At 29.8% G+C, this 18,141-nt stretch overlaps 2 protein-coding genes and 2 long non-coding RNA genes across 6 annotated transcripts; 2 read left to right on the forward strand and 2 right to left on the reverse strand.

The window, feature by feature from the left end:
- Positions 1 to 31: 31 nt before the first annotated feature.
- LOC103841340 (diphosphomevalonate decarboxylase MVD2, peroxisomal) lies at positions 32 to 3,086 on the reverse strand. Its single transcript, XM_009117863.3, has 9 exons — positions 2,774 to 3,086; positions 2,217 to 2,415; positions 2,037 to 2,100; positions 1,663 to 1,807; positions 1,230 to 1,316; positions 993 to 1,150; positions 854 to 902; positions 537 to 661; positions 32 to 430 (listed from the first exon to the last, which is right to left on the reverse strand). The coding sequence occupies exons 1-9, from the start codon at positions 2,981 to 2,983 to the stop codon at positions 208 to 210; spliced, it is 1,260 nt and encodes a 419-aa protein (XP_009116111.1). The 5' UTR covers positions 2,984 to 3,086; the 3' UTR covers positions 32 to 207.
- On the forward strand, positions 2,906 to 4,292 carry LOC108869862. 2 transcript variants are annotated; one of them, XR_001956318.2, is made up of 2 exons: positions 2,906 to 3,074; positions 3,458 to 4,292. It is a non-coding gene; the product is annotated as an uncharacterized LOC108869862 (long non-coding RNA). The 2 variants fall into 2 exon arrangements; XR_004451579.1 differs by having other exon boundaries at positions 2,955 to 3,078.
- Positions 4,012 to 7,409, reverse strand: LOC103841339 (probable sucrose-phosphatase 3a). Of its 2 annotated transcripts, XR_004451578.1 has the most exons (9): positions 6,836 to 7,409; positions 6,459 to 6,764; positions 6,114 to 6,215; positions 5,676 to 5,870; positions 5,304 to 5,594; positions 4,915 to 5,101; positions 4,552 to 4,598; positions 4,202 to 4,456; positions 4,012 to 4,153 (listed from the first exon to the last, which is right to left on the reverse strand). XR_004451578.1 is itself a non-coding variant. In XM_009117862.3 (8 exons), the coding sequence occupies exons 1-8, from the start codon at positions 6,893 to 6,895 to the stop codon at positions 4,367 to 4,369; spliced, it is 1,278 nt and encodes a 425-aa protein (XP_009116110.1). In that variant the 5' UTR covers positions 6,896 to 7,408; the 3' UTR covers positions 4,022 to 4,366. The 2 variants fall into 2 exon arrangements, 1 of the variants encoding a protein (XP_009116110.1); XM_009117862.3 differs by having other exon boundaries at positions 4,022 to 4,456; positions 6,836 to 7,408.
- A 1,599-nt stretch (positions 7,410 to 9,008) lies between these two features.
- Positions 9,009 to 10,158, forward strand: LOC117128303. The gene is made up of 2 exons (XR_004451580.1): positions 9,009 to 9,344; positions 9,924 to 10,158. It is a non-coding gene; the product is annotated as an uncharacterized LOC117128303 (long non-coding RNA).
- The last annotated feature ends 7,983 nt before the right edge of the window (positions 10,159 to 18,141 follow it).

The following is an 18,141-nucleotide window of genomic DNA, read 5'->3' on the forward strand; positions in this document are numbered from 1 at the left end:
AATATGTTGCAGTGTAGTAAAAAATGTAATCTGGTAAAACAATAACAATGAAATTTTTTTTATGTTATTATTGGTATTAAGAAAGTTAGCAGTAGATAACAATTAACAACAAAGATTGCACTTATTCTGCCACAAACATGTGTTTCTTAAACTTGCAGTTAAAATGATGGTGCTAATCATAACATTAGATTAAAGCAGAGACAATGCTCACTTGGGAAGACCAGTTTCCGGATCGAGAAGAGCTTGAGTTTGGTCGGGAAGCACGACGGGACCTCTTCCTGGTCTGGTGCAGATAAAATAACTGACTTCTCCTTTTTGATCCTGAGATCCAATGTTGTCTCTAATTTCAGGTGGAGGTTGCAGATTCTCTACACTGTTTTCTCCATCTAATCCTGCCTCCTTTAGAATCGAATTATCTCCCACTACATAACTGGTAAAATCAAAGAAACCAAAATCATTACAAACAACTTTTTAGTCGTATGTTATTAAACTCGTATAAACCGCAGTGGACGAGTCACACAGTTTAAATCTGTTACCTCTTCATGTCAGTGTCAGACTTAGGAGGGAAATAGTAGAGAAGCCCCTGAAGAAGTTGAACAGCTACCTTTCTGTTGCGTGCAATCAGTACAGCATTTGGGCCAGCGTCAAATGTGTAAGCAACCTGTCCAGATTTTAAGTTACTCGAGTTATATGTTGTTTATATACTTGAGGACCACAAAAGAGTTTTTCCGGGAATGAGATTTGAGATAACGGTGGCCTGTTCTAATCTCAAATCCTAATGCTTGAAAACAAATATTGGAACTAACAGATGATCAAAAGATCGAGCAAGAAACAGCTTAGTAGGACTTTTTACCTGTGGAGTCCCTTCAGAACGGTTCCACTTTTCAACTAAGCTAATTATCCTGGGGAAGGAGTTAACGGCTTGATATTAAAAGGGAAAATGGAGATTGATATTTGCTAAATAGCATATAACTGTCAAAATAGAAAAATACCTGTGGGAGGTGTCATTCATGTAAAATATGGGTGGAGATGTATCTAGACAAACAGCATGAAACTGATTACTGTCTGTGCAGCTCAATTGGGTAAAAGATGCAAAATCTCGGTTTTTAATAGCTTCCTCCATTTGCACAATCCGTTTTGGCACAACTTCCTACAGAGAAATAGAACATGAGGTTAAACAGTTGATACAGATTACAGAGTTCCATCAAACATCCAGAAGAGAAACGGACTTTTGCTCTGTGCTGTAAAAGCAAACTCGTCTCAACACTTTCACGCATTCCAGAGGTGCTACTCGTTTCCTTCTGGCGTGAACTCACCTGGGTGTAACATAAGGTTAAACCAGTTATAACAAAGAGGCTGTCAAAGGCTATGCAAAAAATGATAAGCAGGCCCTGGATTGTCACAAAGTTCAGATCATATTTTTAAGCTTGTCTTAATCATGCAATAGTGCAGAAGAGTGTGCCCGTATGAATATATTATCTACTAATGTTCATTAGTTCAAATTAAGCCACTCAGTATCTACTCCTGGTAAATACTTATTCATATAGGCTCACTCTTTTCAAATCGTATGACAAGTGAAATTGTATGGAAAATGGGAGAATGGGAATAGCTGTACGACCGAGGCTAAAGGCACACTTGATGAAAGGTTTATAAGATCGATACCACAGCAATGATGATAACAAGATCATCCCAATGCTTCTCATCAGCAAGTTGAACTGCAACGCTGTCACTTCCATCGTCCTTGCTCCCCATTTTCCACTTGACAAATCCACCAAATAAACTACGGCAAGCACTCCCTGAACCTTGCCTACACATGAAAATGAGAGTTAAACTACATATACCAATACCACTTACTATCTAAAGGAATATCATATTTCACGTAATTCAACAAAAAAAAAAAGAGGAAAACTTTGTGCCGTTACCACTGATGCATAAATAAAAATGATTGTAAAAAAATGATCAAAATAGTAAGCCTGTATATAAATCAATCCATGAGGAACATAACATGTAAGGAAGGAAGTGGACTACATATGTACCTGGCTATCGCAGAAAGCTGGCTTGGATCTTCCTCTACATTCATCAACTTTGCAAGAGAAAAAACTGTAGGAAAAACAACAGTTTTGACATTAAACTAGTATCCATCCATGTTCAGGCTCATGATCAAGTTTGAGAATTTTTAGATATATTCATCGTCATCAAAGGCCACAAAAGAATACCTAGACAAGCAAATCCAGCAGCTGAGGAAGCTAAGCCAGCAGCAGTAGGAAAATTGTTATGAGAAGCAATATGCAGATTCAATCTCTCCCAATCTTTCTTCTCAATCTTCACACCTTTCTCCTTATCTTCAACATCACCACCACGGCTTCGAATCTCCCTCAAACAGTTCTGGTACCTACTCCCTGAAAGAGAGATCTCCTACACTAACACACCAACAACAACATTTAACGACCTTAAAGTAACATTTCTATTAGAGTTTGGAGGGGGTGGTTATTCAAATGTGTATAGTCCGGTTTACTATAAACCGAGTCTTAATGTACTTGGTTATGTTTCAATACCAGATTCTATAAGGAGGATGTAACTGACTGATTCTGTTACGAGATGGATAACAGACTTTTCACATGAGTGTTCTTCGTCTCTAACATGAACTATATAACCAGGTACATTAGACCCCGGTTTATAGTAAACCGGACTATACACATTTGAATAATTTCAAATACAAAAGCTAATCCAAATCCAAATCCAATTCGATTAATGGAATCTCGGCGAAGTATACCTTGCCGTTGAGCCACATTCGATCACGATCGAACGAGGGACTGACGGCGACGGTGGTGACGGTGCAGAGGTGATCGGGATCGAGAGTGACGCTGATGCTGTCGTTTACGGGGAGGATACGGACCTCGTCTCTCTTTCCCCAATACTTAATCACCGCGATGTTCGTCGGTGTTTGAGCAGTCACCATGTACACCCATTTCTCTGCCGCCATAAGAAGTGATCTCTTCGTCGCTGCACAGAGAGAGAAGGAGAGATCTGGAGAGAGTTTTCAAGAGACGGAGAATTCGAAACTATACAAAAAAGTGAGTCATCATCATGCTTACAACTGAAAAACATTAAAATATTATTTTAATTCAAATACAAAAATTGGGTTATTTAATCTTATGGTATAGTTTTTAGGCTTTTTTGTAATAAAACAGAACTTAACCTAACAAGTTTTGAGGAAGAAAAAAAAAAAGAGTTATAGGTAGGAGTGGACACTGAACAAGGCATTTTAAAGAAACTATGATATGATTCTACCAAGAAAAAGCTATATGTGTATTGTTTATGCTTGATTTAACATACCAAAAGTACTACCAACTCAAACGTAACGTTGTGAGAGTCACATAGTTAATACAACTTTGGCTAAGAAGAACTTTTAAAACTACTGAAGAAAGTATCTTATTCCAAATATCTGGTACACCAGGCAAGCACCAGTGACTACAGTCTGATAAAAGTCCAGCGATATGAATATGATGGTGCTTCTCTTCCTCACGCATTGCTCTCATGTACACAGAAGGATGATCATCTAGTAATTAACCACTTTTTCAACACTCTTGTGTGCTGAGGAATGTTTGATTCGTTAGAAGAAGAAGGCAATGGTACATGACTGTTGTGATTGACCAAATGCGTTTTCATGGAAGACTAGAACCAGATATTCGTTACTAATGTTCAACTCAACTTTTCATTTATTATGATATTATCCGTTTTTGGACTTAAGAGCTTATGAATTTGTTTTCGGAAATGCTTCTCCATTAGACACACTACTTTTACATTTTCTGCTTAATATTAGATGTTGAGCTTGAATTGCCTATTTATTTATCCAGCAATTATCATATTTGCTTAAACAATGGTGTTCTCCTGTTATCTCCACCAGTTTAGCCTCTTTTTTTTTCTCTTTATAAGTAGTATCTGAGGCAGGATACGCGAGTAATCATTTGGAACAAATGTTGTTGTTGTGGTACAAAACAATATCCCTGCAAACCAAAAATCATACACAAATTCTTTCTTAATCAGTGTCATGAAGACAACAATCAACACACGAACAATGAAGCAAATCAAGAGTTAGCAGATTACATGAAATAAATAAATAAATGTAGGGTTTTGTTGTAGAGACCCCAAAAACCCTCCCTGCCCCCAGAAGGTCATAGACAAACCAATTATGATCAAATACAGACCAGTTCAGGTACAATCTTCCCTTATTTATTACTTTTCAAGATATGTAAAAAGAGTATCAGTGAAGGCCAATACATAACACAACACACATACACTGTGCTCTTCTGGTTAGTTCTTGTCCCAAACAGGTGAAGTATCAGCTTAATATATCAGTCCAGTTTCAGAATATCCATTTGTCTTGATCATCTGAACAGGAACCATCTAACCATGATTGTTGGATGTGCATCCACGTCAGCTTTTCCTTTTCCTCCTATTTTTTTTTTTCATTTTAAACCACATTTTCAGTTTTTCAAATCAATCAAGTCATTCAAATAAACTTAAAATGACATATAGATTGAAGTTTACCTGACAACTTAGTAAGACTCTTGTTGAACATGACCGCACTTTTCCATCTGAATACAACCCAAAACAAACAAAGACTAAAACATATAAGCAAACTTCTATTGTATTTCTGTAATGATGACGAAACAAGTCTCAAATACTTCCTACAAATCTAAGCAGCAAGTCATAAGTAGAATCTTAGTAGAATATGCAGCAGACATGAACATTACAAGAAAAAGAAAACGAATCCAGTATGACAATTGTGATTGGTAATTTGGTAAAGAAAACAAGATTAAAGGTTTGAAAATTAACTTTGGCTGAAAGGACTGATCTTATATTTTAGAAGATATAATTGAAAATGGTAACTTAGAAGACTAGATATCTTACCAGATAACTCATGCTTGTCAAATTTCACAATCCATGTTTCTGGGCTGATAAGAGAAGACGAAACTCTATCCAGCCAAATGCGAAACTGCTTCTCCTTCCCTTCCCCATGTAAATTAACCAAATCATCTATCCACTCGTGTATAGGCTTCTCAACTCCAGACGGATGAACAAACATACCAAGTGGACTCTGAAACATTGCAAAATCAAAACAACTAACCCACATTAATCCGTGTATACGGTACAGTCAATCAAGAACATCTTCAAAACTACACTTGAAACATTACTCAGATGCTCCCTCATCTTCAATAGTTCTCAAGAAAGTGTAGAAGAGTGACAACATTATGAAAAATGAAGGTTAGAATGTGAAGTAACAGAAGAAACACACTTACAGAGAGCGATTTCAAGTTCTGCAAGTACTTATCAGACTTCTCCACCTCACCACAGCGCCATTTCTCGTAAAGCAAATAAAACTGAACCACCTCATGAGCAGTATCCAAAACTTCCACGTGGAAGTTCTCAGTATCCAAACCATCTCTTGGAGAGACGTTTGGTCCCAGATTAAACCTCTGCAAGGCTTCTATCATTCCAGCTCCACATCTCTCGGACGCAAGGATTATCTTTGGGTTATCCTTTGCATTCTCTTCGTGCCATTGCAATAGTTCTTTGTGCGAATTGCTAACCTTGAACAGTAAAACAGCATCACAACTACGCAATCAAAGTACCATGGTGAAGTTCATAAACCGTAAGGAAACTAAACTAACCATTACACCATATGCTTGAGGAACATTGAAGAGCTCAGCATCGTTTCCAGAGTCACCACAAACAAGTATGTTAGAAGGCTGCTTCCCTTCACTCTCCAGCTTTTCAAGTAGATAAGTCAGAGCCCCTCCTTTGCCAGATCCTTTTGGTAGAACATCGAAAGCATAGTCGTTGCTATAGACCAGCTTCACATCCACCTATACAGAACTCATCAGTGTTCTAAAAAATCAGTCTAATCGAAATGATTTTTTCTTGAATGATTTTTTTTTTAAATCGGTCTAGACGTCCACCTAATCAATAATACTCTATAAAGCATCTAATCACCTCCTAACGATTTCTTGAACATTGGAACTTATACCATTGTCAGCATCAAAAGGAAGAACCTATGAAAATAATAGCCATCAAAATTCAAATGAGGGGGTACACAAACAAAGTCTCACCCCACGCTCCAATAATCTCTCTGGAAGAACCTTCATTATTTCCAAAGCATGTTCTCTTCCCACAAAGAAACTCACTTTGTGCTGCTCTTGGCTCTTATCTGGCTATAACAGACCAAAGAAAAGATCTTCAGAACAATTAAAATGCTACAGATGCAAACAGTAAAACAAAACCACAATCAGTTTCATCTATGCCATCAAAACCAAACCCATTGTAATGTTAAGAGATGCTGCAATCATAAAACTTTTTTTAATTCACCTTAAAACAGAAAGTCAAAGTCAACGCAGCCAAGAACCAAGACATAAAATACTCAAACACAACAAGACAAAACAAAACAGGAAAGATACCTGCGGTTCAAGTTGAGGGAACTTGGAAGTTTCCTCGACGACAATGTCTCTGTTCCACATTTCACCCATACGAGCCACCCAAACATCATCCGACACCATCGACTCGCCACCGCCGTAAGCAATCTGAGAACCGACAGAAGTAATGGCGATGTCCGGAGTCAACAATGGCTTCTTGTTTCTTAGACTCAAGTAAGAACGCATGGACCTTCCGGTGCAGTAAACAAGGAGTGAATCATGGCGGTAGTGAGCTTCCCATAGCGCATTGAATCTAAGGAGATCGGTGTTTTCAGGGTCATCGTGATCAACCTGAGGAAAATAAAAGTTCTAGTCGAATCTTGAAAATGGGTTAAAATATATTCTTGAAATTAGGAAGTTACCAAAGTGCAATCAAGATCAGTGACTAGTATGAGCCGTGGTGGACCGTCAAGCCTATCCATCGTTTTCTCAAAACCCCCCAAAGATAAGATTTTTCTTTGCTTGGCTTGGCTTCTTCCTCTTGAACAGTTTTTCTACTTTTCAGTTTGTCTTGTCTTGACTTTCTTGTAAGAAGACTTCGTTTATGTACAACGCTAAGTTTTTCTAAACAACTATATATAAGAAAGACTATTTCTGATGGTAATATTAAAAGTTGAGTTAGTTGTATGCATGTTTATGCATCAAGTATTATTTATTCAGAATAATTAGGTTTCCAAATGGTTGTCATTAGAGGAATTAGTGAAACAAAGATGAATTAAATAGAGATTAGCAGTAGAATATGGATAATGGAGGAATAGTTATCATTCATTCCTCGCAGAGATCAGTTTGAGCATGAGGCTTCATTGTCTGTTGATGTTCATCATGAGCAAGGTATTGAAAACATTTTTATATTGGGCAGATGTTTAAGCATGAGAAAATGTTTGCGAGTTTGCTCATAACCGTCAGTAAGTCTTATGAGAAAATAACTCTGTTTTTGTTCTTGAAGACTTTTCTCAAAAGAAATTTGTCGTAAGTACTAATTGATAATTTGATGAGAAATTGCATCCGATAGCATAGGGGTGGACACTTTACCCGATATCCGAAACCGCACCCAAACTCGATCCGAAAACCCGAACCGAAATCCGAATCGAAGTAACAAAATATCCGAACGGGTATTGAATTATGAGAGATTGGATATCCGAACCCGAACGGGTAATATCCGAACCCGAATGGATATTCGAAGATAACCGAACATATGTATAATTAACCATATATTTCTAGTTTACATTTCTTATTTTATATAAAATATTTATATTGATAATACACATACTTTAAGTTCATATGATATACATAGAATTACGGAGGAAATGATTTTCTACTCACTTAAAATGAATGTCAAACTTTTTATTTCAAGAATTAACAAAAAGTTACAACCAAAATTTAAAAATAATAACCAAAATAATGTCTTTTTTAATTTCAAAATGTTATGTCCAAATATATTAACCATTCAATCTATAAAAAATAAAAAAAATATTTAAGTGAAAGTTATATTTTTAAATACAAGAAATTTGAGAAATGAAAAGTTTAATTTTTTTTTTCAAAATCTAAATATCCGAACCCGATCCGAAATAATCGAACCCGAACTAAAAATATCCGAACCCGACCCGAAATACAAAAATACCCGAACGGGTTTTATACCTCTGTAAATACCCAAAATTTTGAAATATCCGACCCGAACCCGAACGGGTACCCGAACGCCCACCCTTAATGCTATAACGTGTTAACCTACTTTACATGGATATAATGTATATTTTATATAACAATACACTAATGAATTTGTAAATAAACGCTGAAACCTGCTACCAAAGTAATCTTATATATTAAAACAGAAGTCACAACTTTGATTCATGTGTGATTTTTAAAAAATAAACTTATTCTTAGAAAGTCATGCTACATTTAATATCTAATCTTATCATTTAAATTTTGGACCTATAATAAATTTTTATTGGACTATCAATAATTGGATTTAATGTTGTAATACTATACCTCTATATGCTAAATATTTAAATATTTGTCGATGTTAACTTTTAAAATTATAAAGATCTTTTTTAAATAACAAATATCATATTATCTAACAATGATTATTTTTTATTACCTTAAACCAATGAAAATAAATTTTAAACTATATATTTTATTTTAAAATTAAACAAAAACTAAATATTTAATTATTTACTCGATAATATAAATCTATGAAGCGAAAAGTTTAATTTTTTAAAAACTTTCTAAATTTGTGAAATGTTACAATATTTTTGAATATAACAATAAAATAATATTTTACTAATCTTTATATATATAGTTATGATTTTAATAATGAAATAATAATACGAAAAAATATATTTAGAAGAATATACAAATACATGTGAAAGTCTGAAACAATCTATTCAATGAAAAAAATATACAGTAAACTTATTATGTTTTAAAAATTGATAAACACATATATATTATAATATATACCAATTTAGAATTGAAAACAAAATATTTATATAAAAATAAATGAAAACAAAAATCTGTGCGGTTGCACGGGTCGAGATCTAGTTTTACATTAAATAATAAGTGAATGTAAAAAATAATCCGTGATTCTTTATTATTCACACACCATTCTTAAGATAAATTTTGTGTTGATAATTTTGGGAAAGATGAATAAGTTTCATCTCAGATTTACGAGACCCTCAACGCCACTGTCTACATTCTCAATGGATTACTATGGAGGAGAAGACTTTTGAAGGCTCCGACGTTGACGAAAGCTGGGGGAGGCTTCTCAGATTCTGAAATCGACAATCCTAAGGAAGACGGAACAGGAGTGGTGGCCAGGTGAATTAACTTGCGGATTTGACTTTCCATAACCGTATCGCAGAAGATAATTACAAACAGGTAAGTTGTGGTTGTTCTCTTATTATTTCTTAATCTGAATTAATTCTTTGTTGCATGTTGGAGTCAATATGTATTAATGTTGTAACCTGAAAGTTTTAGACTTTTGCGTTTGGTCTCCACTGTTTAATCTATTATGATTTCAAATTGTTTGTTTTACCTGAATACAAATAGAATAGCTTGAGAAAGTTTGGGACTTTTCGTTTGGCTTATGTCCTCATTCTATGATATTTTCAAGTCGTCTATGTTTCCTGAGTAACATAGCATCAATGTGAGGAGTATGCTTGTTCGTATTTTTGTTGATTTCTGTATGTTCTTCTGAACTAAATAGAATACCAACCAACAAAAATAGATAGAATTATATGTGTTGGTGTCGAATAGTATAAACACACTATATTGGTTAATCATTGATGTACATATATAGAATATTAGTTACGAGTGACAATAGAATAGACTGTAGTATTGTGAATATAAAGCAATATATTTTCTGGCTGCTTTGTGTGTATCTTGTTATATCTGCTTTAAACAAAATAGACTTATGTATTTATGTACACATGATAGACTTACCTATTTCAACAACAGTTAGATTGAGATGTTCAAGACTGCTTCAGAGAACGGCAATTTAGTGATGTTGAATGCGTCACAATTTGAGAAAATATTGGAGATAGAGTCCCATACATTCTCTGTAATGGTTGTTCATCATTTTGTCCCGACAATTGATTTGTAGGCAATGTACTATTTGCTAATTTGAAACATATGTAGTATAGTATTTTTACACGATTTGATAATTTCAATAATTGTACTATACTATTTTACATGTCCCAATGTGTGTATATTTTCATTTATATAAATGTTGAAAATTATTAATTTTTGTAACAATTCTTTGTTAATTTGTTATCAGCTTAGCCTGCATATACAACTATATTTATCCCAACCACCAATTGTTTCATCGCCGCCATTGTTTTCTCCTCCTGATATTTGATTATTTGGGATTATGTATATTCTATAGTTCATATCTATATAGTATAGTTTAATAAAACATGATATATTATTTATTATTTTTAGATATTGATATTTGGGTTTATGGTTTATATTTGGATTTAAGGTTTAATGATTATGGTTTAAGATTTAGTGATTAAAGTTTTGGGTTTAGTATGTAGAGGATGCAGTAAATTTGGAGTTAGCATTAAACTCTTCCATGCATTTATCTTCTTCACTATGTGGTTCTTACTTTTTAATGGAAATAGTTTACAGTGGACAATAAATGAAATACATCATATATTGAAGAAGTGTTCTATTTTTATTCATACATTTAGTGAGCACGAAATACGTATGCTATAAATAATCATGTGATGTGGGTGGTTTTTATTGCGTTGATAGTGAATAGTCCTCAATAAATATTTTTTCATACATGAATTAGGCTACGTCATCACTTATCTCCCTTGTTTACATCCCTTATATCCCTTATATATTAAAAGAGAAGCATTGTAATAAATGCATTCACACTATAATAGACACGTGGCGGCCTCACAATGATTTGATAATAAATATGTTAACGTGTTCACACTATATTCATAAATATGTTCACATTATGTACTTTGCATTTTTTTAAATATAAAACTCACATACATAATTCCAATTAAACTCTGAATTTTTTGGTTCAAATAAAAATAAATAACGAATCAAAAGCCAAACTATATATATATTATTTTATTATTTATGGATAAAGTTGAGCAAAATATTCATAAATTTTGATTAGATTCGTATCCGTTTTTATTTAAACCAAAAAATCTGGATATCCGTAACTCTACGAAACAAATCAAATACTAAAATACAATATCCAAAAAAAAAACAAATCACAAATACCATTTAGGAACATATATCTATTCGATCTATTATATGGATTTATATACATATATGTAAAGAATTATATATATATATATATATATATATATATATATATATATATATATATATATATATATATATATATATGTTATATATATTATACTTTATATCAGTTTTACAATATTTTTATGAATTAAATTTATTATATTAGGTACTATAATTTAAAAAGTTAAATAATGTTTTATTTATGTAATAAAATGTTATTATTAAAATTATCAATTATTTTTAAAATTTAATTTTATTTTATTTACGGATCAAATCAGATATTCTTTAAAATTCCAAAACATTTCGGATATCCGAGTCATCGAATATCTAGGTGGCTAAAGATCGAATCGACACGAATGCTTCCAAATACCCAGATATTTGATCTGTGCTCACCCATATTTACAGATACAATTTTATTTTCTTTATATGAAAAAATGACTAATGGCAAAGCCTTTTTTATTTTAAATTAATTTAGTTTTACTTTTCATTTATTATTTTGAACAAAAAAGTCATTTAATATTAATTAACAATATCTTTATATATTTGTCAACTATTTGTATATACTTTTTACATGCACATACATGTGCACCTTGATGTGAGCACATTGTAACTAAGTATTCACCACAACTAAAGTATCTAATTTTTTTTAAAGTTGAAATATTTTTTCTTAATGTTTCTTTCACTACCGACAAAATTGTAGTGAAATGATTTGTCTTAATAGTTTTTTTTCTTAAAGTATTATCTGTTTAAAAACTATAATATGAAACTATTGGTTCGACATGACGACTATCTAAAATTCATAACATGAAAACAAACAAATAATATTATTTTTTTTGTTTTTACCGGAAAAAACCAAAAAAAATCAAACATTTTACCCGAATAAACGAAAATAAATATTAATTTAAAATAATAGTTATAATTTAGAAGATTAAAAACCAAAAAAAAAAAACTTAAAACCGAACCAATATCTAGATTAAACAGATTTAATGTCTTTTTATTAAAAATAACAAAACTAATAATCACATCCCGCGCAAGGCGCGGGTTATTACCTAGTGTTATGTAAAAAAGGTATAACCGGATAAACTAAGCCATAATTGTTAGTTTCTTTATTATGTCAAAGTCAATGTTATTCTCTTAATTTTCCTTCACATTTTAGTCATTTGGCAAATTCTTCCTATAGATTATGGGAGAATAATAAATAAGTTCATTTAAATTATGTAAAGTATTTGCATAGTTAGAGAAATATAAAATAAGACAAAAAAAATTTAAATATAATGAAATTGTCCAACAATCTTGTTTAAGTAGATTTATAAGAATCTTGTTGATTTCTAATGAAATAATCCAACATTCTTGTTTAAATCTAATGAAATGGTTCAACAATCTTGTTTAATTAGATTTTTAAGAATTCTTCCCTTTTAATAGTACAAATATTTTTAAAAGAAACATTTCCGCGCTTTGAAAGTGCGGGTCAAAATTTAGTGTCTTTTATTAAAACAGAAACATTTTCTTGTACTCAACTTTCTTTAAAAAATTAAACTTAATACATTTTCTATTATCAAATTATATCCACATTTAGTTATCTATCTCTTATGATTTGAGTGTTTAGAAAATAAATGAACCCACACCTTTAATTTATTTCTCTATTTTTTATGAACTAATATTTTTAGGTATATTAATTACATATGAATCAAAACCGCGGATACAAAATGGGTGTAACTGGTGACCAATGAATAAAAGGGAATAATGCATTCATTACAATTCCTAATTTTTTCTTACTATTTACAAGGAATTTTTTTTCCTTTGCATTCCTTCTCATTCCTTTTATTTTATAGGAATATAGAAAAAAATTGTTCCTCACTAAAATTGATAAAAAATTATTTTCCTTTTCATTCCTCTAATATTATTCCTCTGCATTTTTTTTCTACTTATTTATAATGTTCATGTAATGATCACCAGTTAGACCCAATATATTTAATATAATTTTTTTAATAACTAACCTAAATACATGTTTTTATGTAATTTATTTTTTGATAAAATTGAAAACATAGTCCCTGTGGTTGCGCGGATCCTTATCTAGTTTTATATTATAAATAGTAAAATACAATTTTTAAATACAACCGAGTTATATTATCAAAAATAAAACCGGCATACCCCTTATTTTGAGAGACAAATGATTTTGAGTTAACACTTAAGTTATCAATTTTCAAAAAATAACTCAAAATTCTCATTCAAGTGTAATACATTATATTCAAACATGAACTCAATAAATTTAAACTAACTTATGGTTAGTAATATTTTGACTTATGCTCTAACTAAAACTTGATCAATTATAGATCATGTCACCAATCAAAACCAAATTCTTAAATATGAAATTCAACTGAATTTGAAAAAAAATAGGATAAAAAAAAGTCACAAACACCAGAAAAGCGCGGGATTTTTTTTTAAATAAAAAAATATTTTAAATGTATTTCTATATAATATATTGTATAAATTTGATCACATTTATTCGGAACCACGAACTAAATTGTACCAAACTGAAAATCCTGAAACTAAAAATAAACTGAATTTTATAAGTAACGGAGAACCAAAAGGGTAAGCAAAATTTTAAAATACAAATTATATACTTACTAATGTTAATTACATTTAAAATACTATATAGAAACCGAATTACCCCAAAAAAAATCTTTAAATTATTAAAATTATTAGAATTATTCGATACATTTATCCGAGCAATCAAAAATACATTATATTTAAACTGATAATCCCAAATTATCCAATATTTTTATCTATAAATTTGTAATTATCTGGAAAACCAGAATCGAACCATAACTTAATTGGACTCAGTTTATTTTTTGCATATTTGGTGATTCTCAACTTTGCCCATGAGCCAGATTAAAAAAAACAGCCCAACTAAAGCCAAACCAAACTTTGTAAATAATTATCCTTGATTTCGAGAACCAAAACACCAAAACTCAGAATATTCAAACCAAAACCGAATGCTAAAGACTAGCAGTCTATCTACATTTAAATAGTGCAAAAAGAATTCTATTTTTACAAATTGTTTAATGCCTTTTAGTGGGGTACATATGTAGTTTATAGACAAATTAAGATATAAGCATTGTTTTTATCCGATTCTGACCCGTGGTCGAATTGATAAACCCGATAGCCATATATAATATGGATTTTCATATGTTTTTCATGTAGCATTCTACCAGAGGTTTTACCAACTGATATGTTTTTACAAAATTCGGATTTAATAAAAAATGATTTATTAAAAATCTGATAAAACTTAAAAAAATATAACTGTATAAAATTTAGTATAAGTACACATAAGAATGCCAATCATTTTATAATTGTATAGAATGTAAAATCTAATATTTTACAGTTTAATAATATGATGGAAAAGTAATTAAAATTAAAATATGAATATATGCTCAATCGGTCAATAAATTATGTTACATATATAAGGAACATAAATTAAATAATATGGTTTGAATATTGCACATTTACATGCTATTAATGAGATCATATATTTCACTGATACTACTACACCAGAAATACAGTTAATAAATTTTAGATGAATAAATAAATGATAATGACAAAAATACAATATTGAAAACAAACCAACAATATTTCCAAAAGTATATTGTGTATTTATTTTTTTGATTGTTAGAGAAAATAAATGCAAGACCAAAATATAATGAATAGTTAATGAATAGGTGCAACAACTTTTCATAGGTAATTTTTTTAAGAATCCTTCATTTTTAATAGTATAGATATTTTTCTAAATTTATTCAGCATCAGAGATTTAAAAAATAAATGTGATCTATCTTTTTAGTGGTTGCATTTATCGACTATATGAAAACTATGTTGTTATTGTTAAATTAGACGAGCTTCCAATATAAAAACCAATTAGTAATAAATAAAGTATCACATTTATCTTGTCATTTTCGAATACATTTTTATTTCAAAATAAGTGTCATTTTATAATTTCAGTGCAAAATTCATTGACTTTATATTTCAATATATTTTTTATTGGTTAAAATATGGTTATGTATATTGGTAAAAACTTTTTATTTAGTAAAAATGTAAAATTAAATATTTTCTTAATTTGTGTGTCCATTTTTAAAACAACAATTAAAATAAAACGGATGAATATATTACTTATGACCCATTTCAACTTAAAAAGCTTTGTCTCTAATACATTCCTTTGTATCACAGCCAAAATTAATTATCAATTTATCATCACGATGTTTAGAAATTTTATCGACAATAAATCCGAGCTTATTATAAACATTCAGAACCATTCGAAGCGAGGGCCATTATATGTGATTAATTTCAAGCATGCATAATCAATACTATGAAAATGTATAGGTTATCATAGTTATCGAATGATTGATGAAATGGGGATGGAGAATGACAACGTTGATGCTCATTAGTGGAGTTTGGAAAGCAATTTTGAAGAATCATAAACGATACCAACTCATGAATCAAAATCGAGTGAAAGAAAATGAAGAAAAACAAGATAAAAAAAATATGAAAAACGCTTATAATTGAATATTTTGTAGATTTTTGATACCATACTGAAATAGCTATCAATACTATTAAAAGGGAAGGAGTCCTACAAAATCTACCTATAAAAGATGTTTGAACTCTTTCATTAACTAACAATATTTTTGGTCTTACCATAATATTTAACTAATAACAGTACATAACCAAATATTTCTCTAATCATAATTTATATATTGATATTGTAGACATTTATTGTTACCTATATATTTAGAAATGTTAGCATCAGTTATGGAGTTAATTTTATATCCACCTATATATTTGGAAAATATATATCTTTTTCAACCCAAATATATATTTTATCTAGGGTTGATTTTTATTCAATCAATATATTGATATCATTGAACGATATATTTTTGATGAGAAGTAAGCTCGACAAAATGTAAGTAAGTCGTGTGTGTTAGATATAATAATAGGTAGACTAGATTCTGACCCGCCCTTTCAAAGGGCGGGTTTACTTTTTGTTTTTATTTTTTTCTTAGAAATTTAATTTATATATATATATATATTTGTCATCATATTTATGTTATTATTTGTAATCATATTTGTGTATACATTTTAATCAAAAAAATATTTTTCAAAATAATAGCAACTAAGAAGTTGATCCGACATACTCTATATTCCTTATAATCATATGTTTGTATGCCCGTTTTTTTGTAATCATATTTGCTTATTCTAGATCTTCACCCGTAGATATAATGTTACTTTATAATTTATTTATATTTCTGTAAATATGGAACATTTTTTATAAGTTAAGAAAAAAATTATATGTGTGTGTATGATATTTTTAAAAATTATTAGTATTAAAACAGTCCTAATATATTAAAATATTCTTAAAATGATTAAGTATCTAAATTAGTCCATTTAATGTATATATATCAAATATAATTGACAATAAAATAAATCAACCTATTTAATATATATCAACCTGTTTGTATCTATCTAAACCTATTAAAACTTTTGAATTAATTTTACTTATAAAAGGTGTAGGTGCTAGGAATAGAATCGAGGTTAGGTTAGAAGGTCAAAAAATTGATGTCAATTAATTTATGTTGTCAAACATGTTTAATATGATTACTTATATTGATTGTTGTATGAAATGAAACCGTAGATTTTGACTCAAGTGGATCCGAAAATTAGGGGAATCAAATGGAAGTTATAAATAAAACTGGATATGGATATATAAAGAGAATAATAACTAACCCTTAAATAAAGGGAATATATGTTGGACACAACCTTTTATCAATTGGGCATGTTTCTAATTTAATAGTATTGATGCATTAATTTAATAAAATGAGCCGTTATTAGTATGCTTATGTGGTGGTCGAGTTGTTAATATATAGGTGGGTTTTGTGTTAACTAGAGTAGAACCTCTATAAATTAATAATGTTGAAATTTTAAAATTTTATTAATTTATAGAGATAGTAATTACAAAAAATTTCTTATTTAGATTTCTTATTTTAAGATAAGAAAAATATTTGATTTTAGTGTATAGACATTAATTGTTATTTCTGAAATTTGAAATATTTATTAATTTTATTATATTATTTGGTGTATATACTATATATTGCATAGAGCTTAAATGTGATTTTAGATATAATATTACTAAATTTTATCAAAAATATACGAAGTTTTAGGAGAATATAAAGATACTTACATTGTGAATATAAAAAAATAATATAATAATAGGTTATTAATTATATAAAATATGTATACATATAAATTATTAATTTATAATTTATAATTTTCATGGGACCATATATTTACATATAATTTTCTAAAAAAATTATTATCTTATTATTTTATCGATTTGTGTCAATTTTTGAACCGGTCCAAGTTGGAACCGGCGAAATTTATTAATTTATAGGGATTATTAATTTATCGAATATTAATTTATAGAGGTTCTACTGTATAAGGTTGAAGTATTAAAAATTGTTAAAGGTAAATAAATTTCTGAAAATATGATCGCACAAAAATAATATGTCATCATTTTTTTTTTATTAACATAATATGTCATATTATATTGTAAGGATAATTATTAAAACGATTATGTTAGACTAAATTATTATATGACTGAAGAATAACTTATAGTTAATGAAGAGGTGCAACAAATTTTGCAAGTTGATTTTTGAGATGATTTGCTTTTAATAGTAAAGAAAGATATAAGTTGTGATGTATGTCACAACTTTTGTAATTTAATAAATTCATTGTTATCAACTTATTACAGAATTTAAACATGTAACAATATTTTATATACTTTGTTTTATTTTTGTGTATTTTGATAGTTAATATACATATAAATAAATGTGACAAGAATTGTTTCTATATATATTTACCC

This window comes from Brassica rapa, chromosome A09 (assembly GCF_000309985.2).
Source record: "Brassica rapa cultivar Chiifu-401-42 chromosome A09, CAAS_Brap_v3.01, whole genome shotgun sequence".
NCBI classification, from domain to species: Eukaryota; Viridiplantae; Streptophyta; class Magnoliopsida; order Brassicales; family Brassicaceae; genus Brassica; species Brassica rapa.

Coding starts and splice junctions, on each gene's coding strand:
- LOC103841340 (XM_009117863.3), bottom strand. CDS start 2,983: ATGGCGGCAGAGAAATGGGTGTACATGGTGACTGCTCAAACACCGACG. Junction 1,808..2,036: donor CAGCTTTCTGCGATAGCCAG/GTACATATGTAG, acceptor TTTCATGTGTAG/GCAAGGTTCAGGGAGTGCTT. Junction 1,317..1,662: donor TTGTTATCATCATTGCTGTG/GTATCGATCTTA, acceptor TGTTACACCCAG/GTGAGTTCACGCCAGAAGGA.
- LOC103841339 (XM_009117862.3), bottom strand. CDS start 6,895: ATGGATAGGCTTGACGGTCCACCACGGCTCATACTAGTCACTGATCTT. Junction 6,765..6,835: donor CTGATCTTGATTGCACTTTG/GTAACTTCCTAA, acceptor TATTTTCCTCAG/GTTGATCACGATGACCCTGA. Junction 5,102..5,303: donor AGAACTTGAAATCGCTCTCT/GTAAGTGTGTTT, acceptor GCAATGTTTCAG/AGTCCACTTGGTATGTTTGT.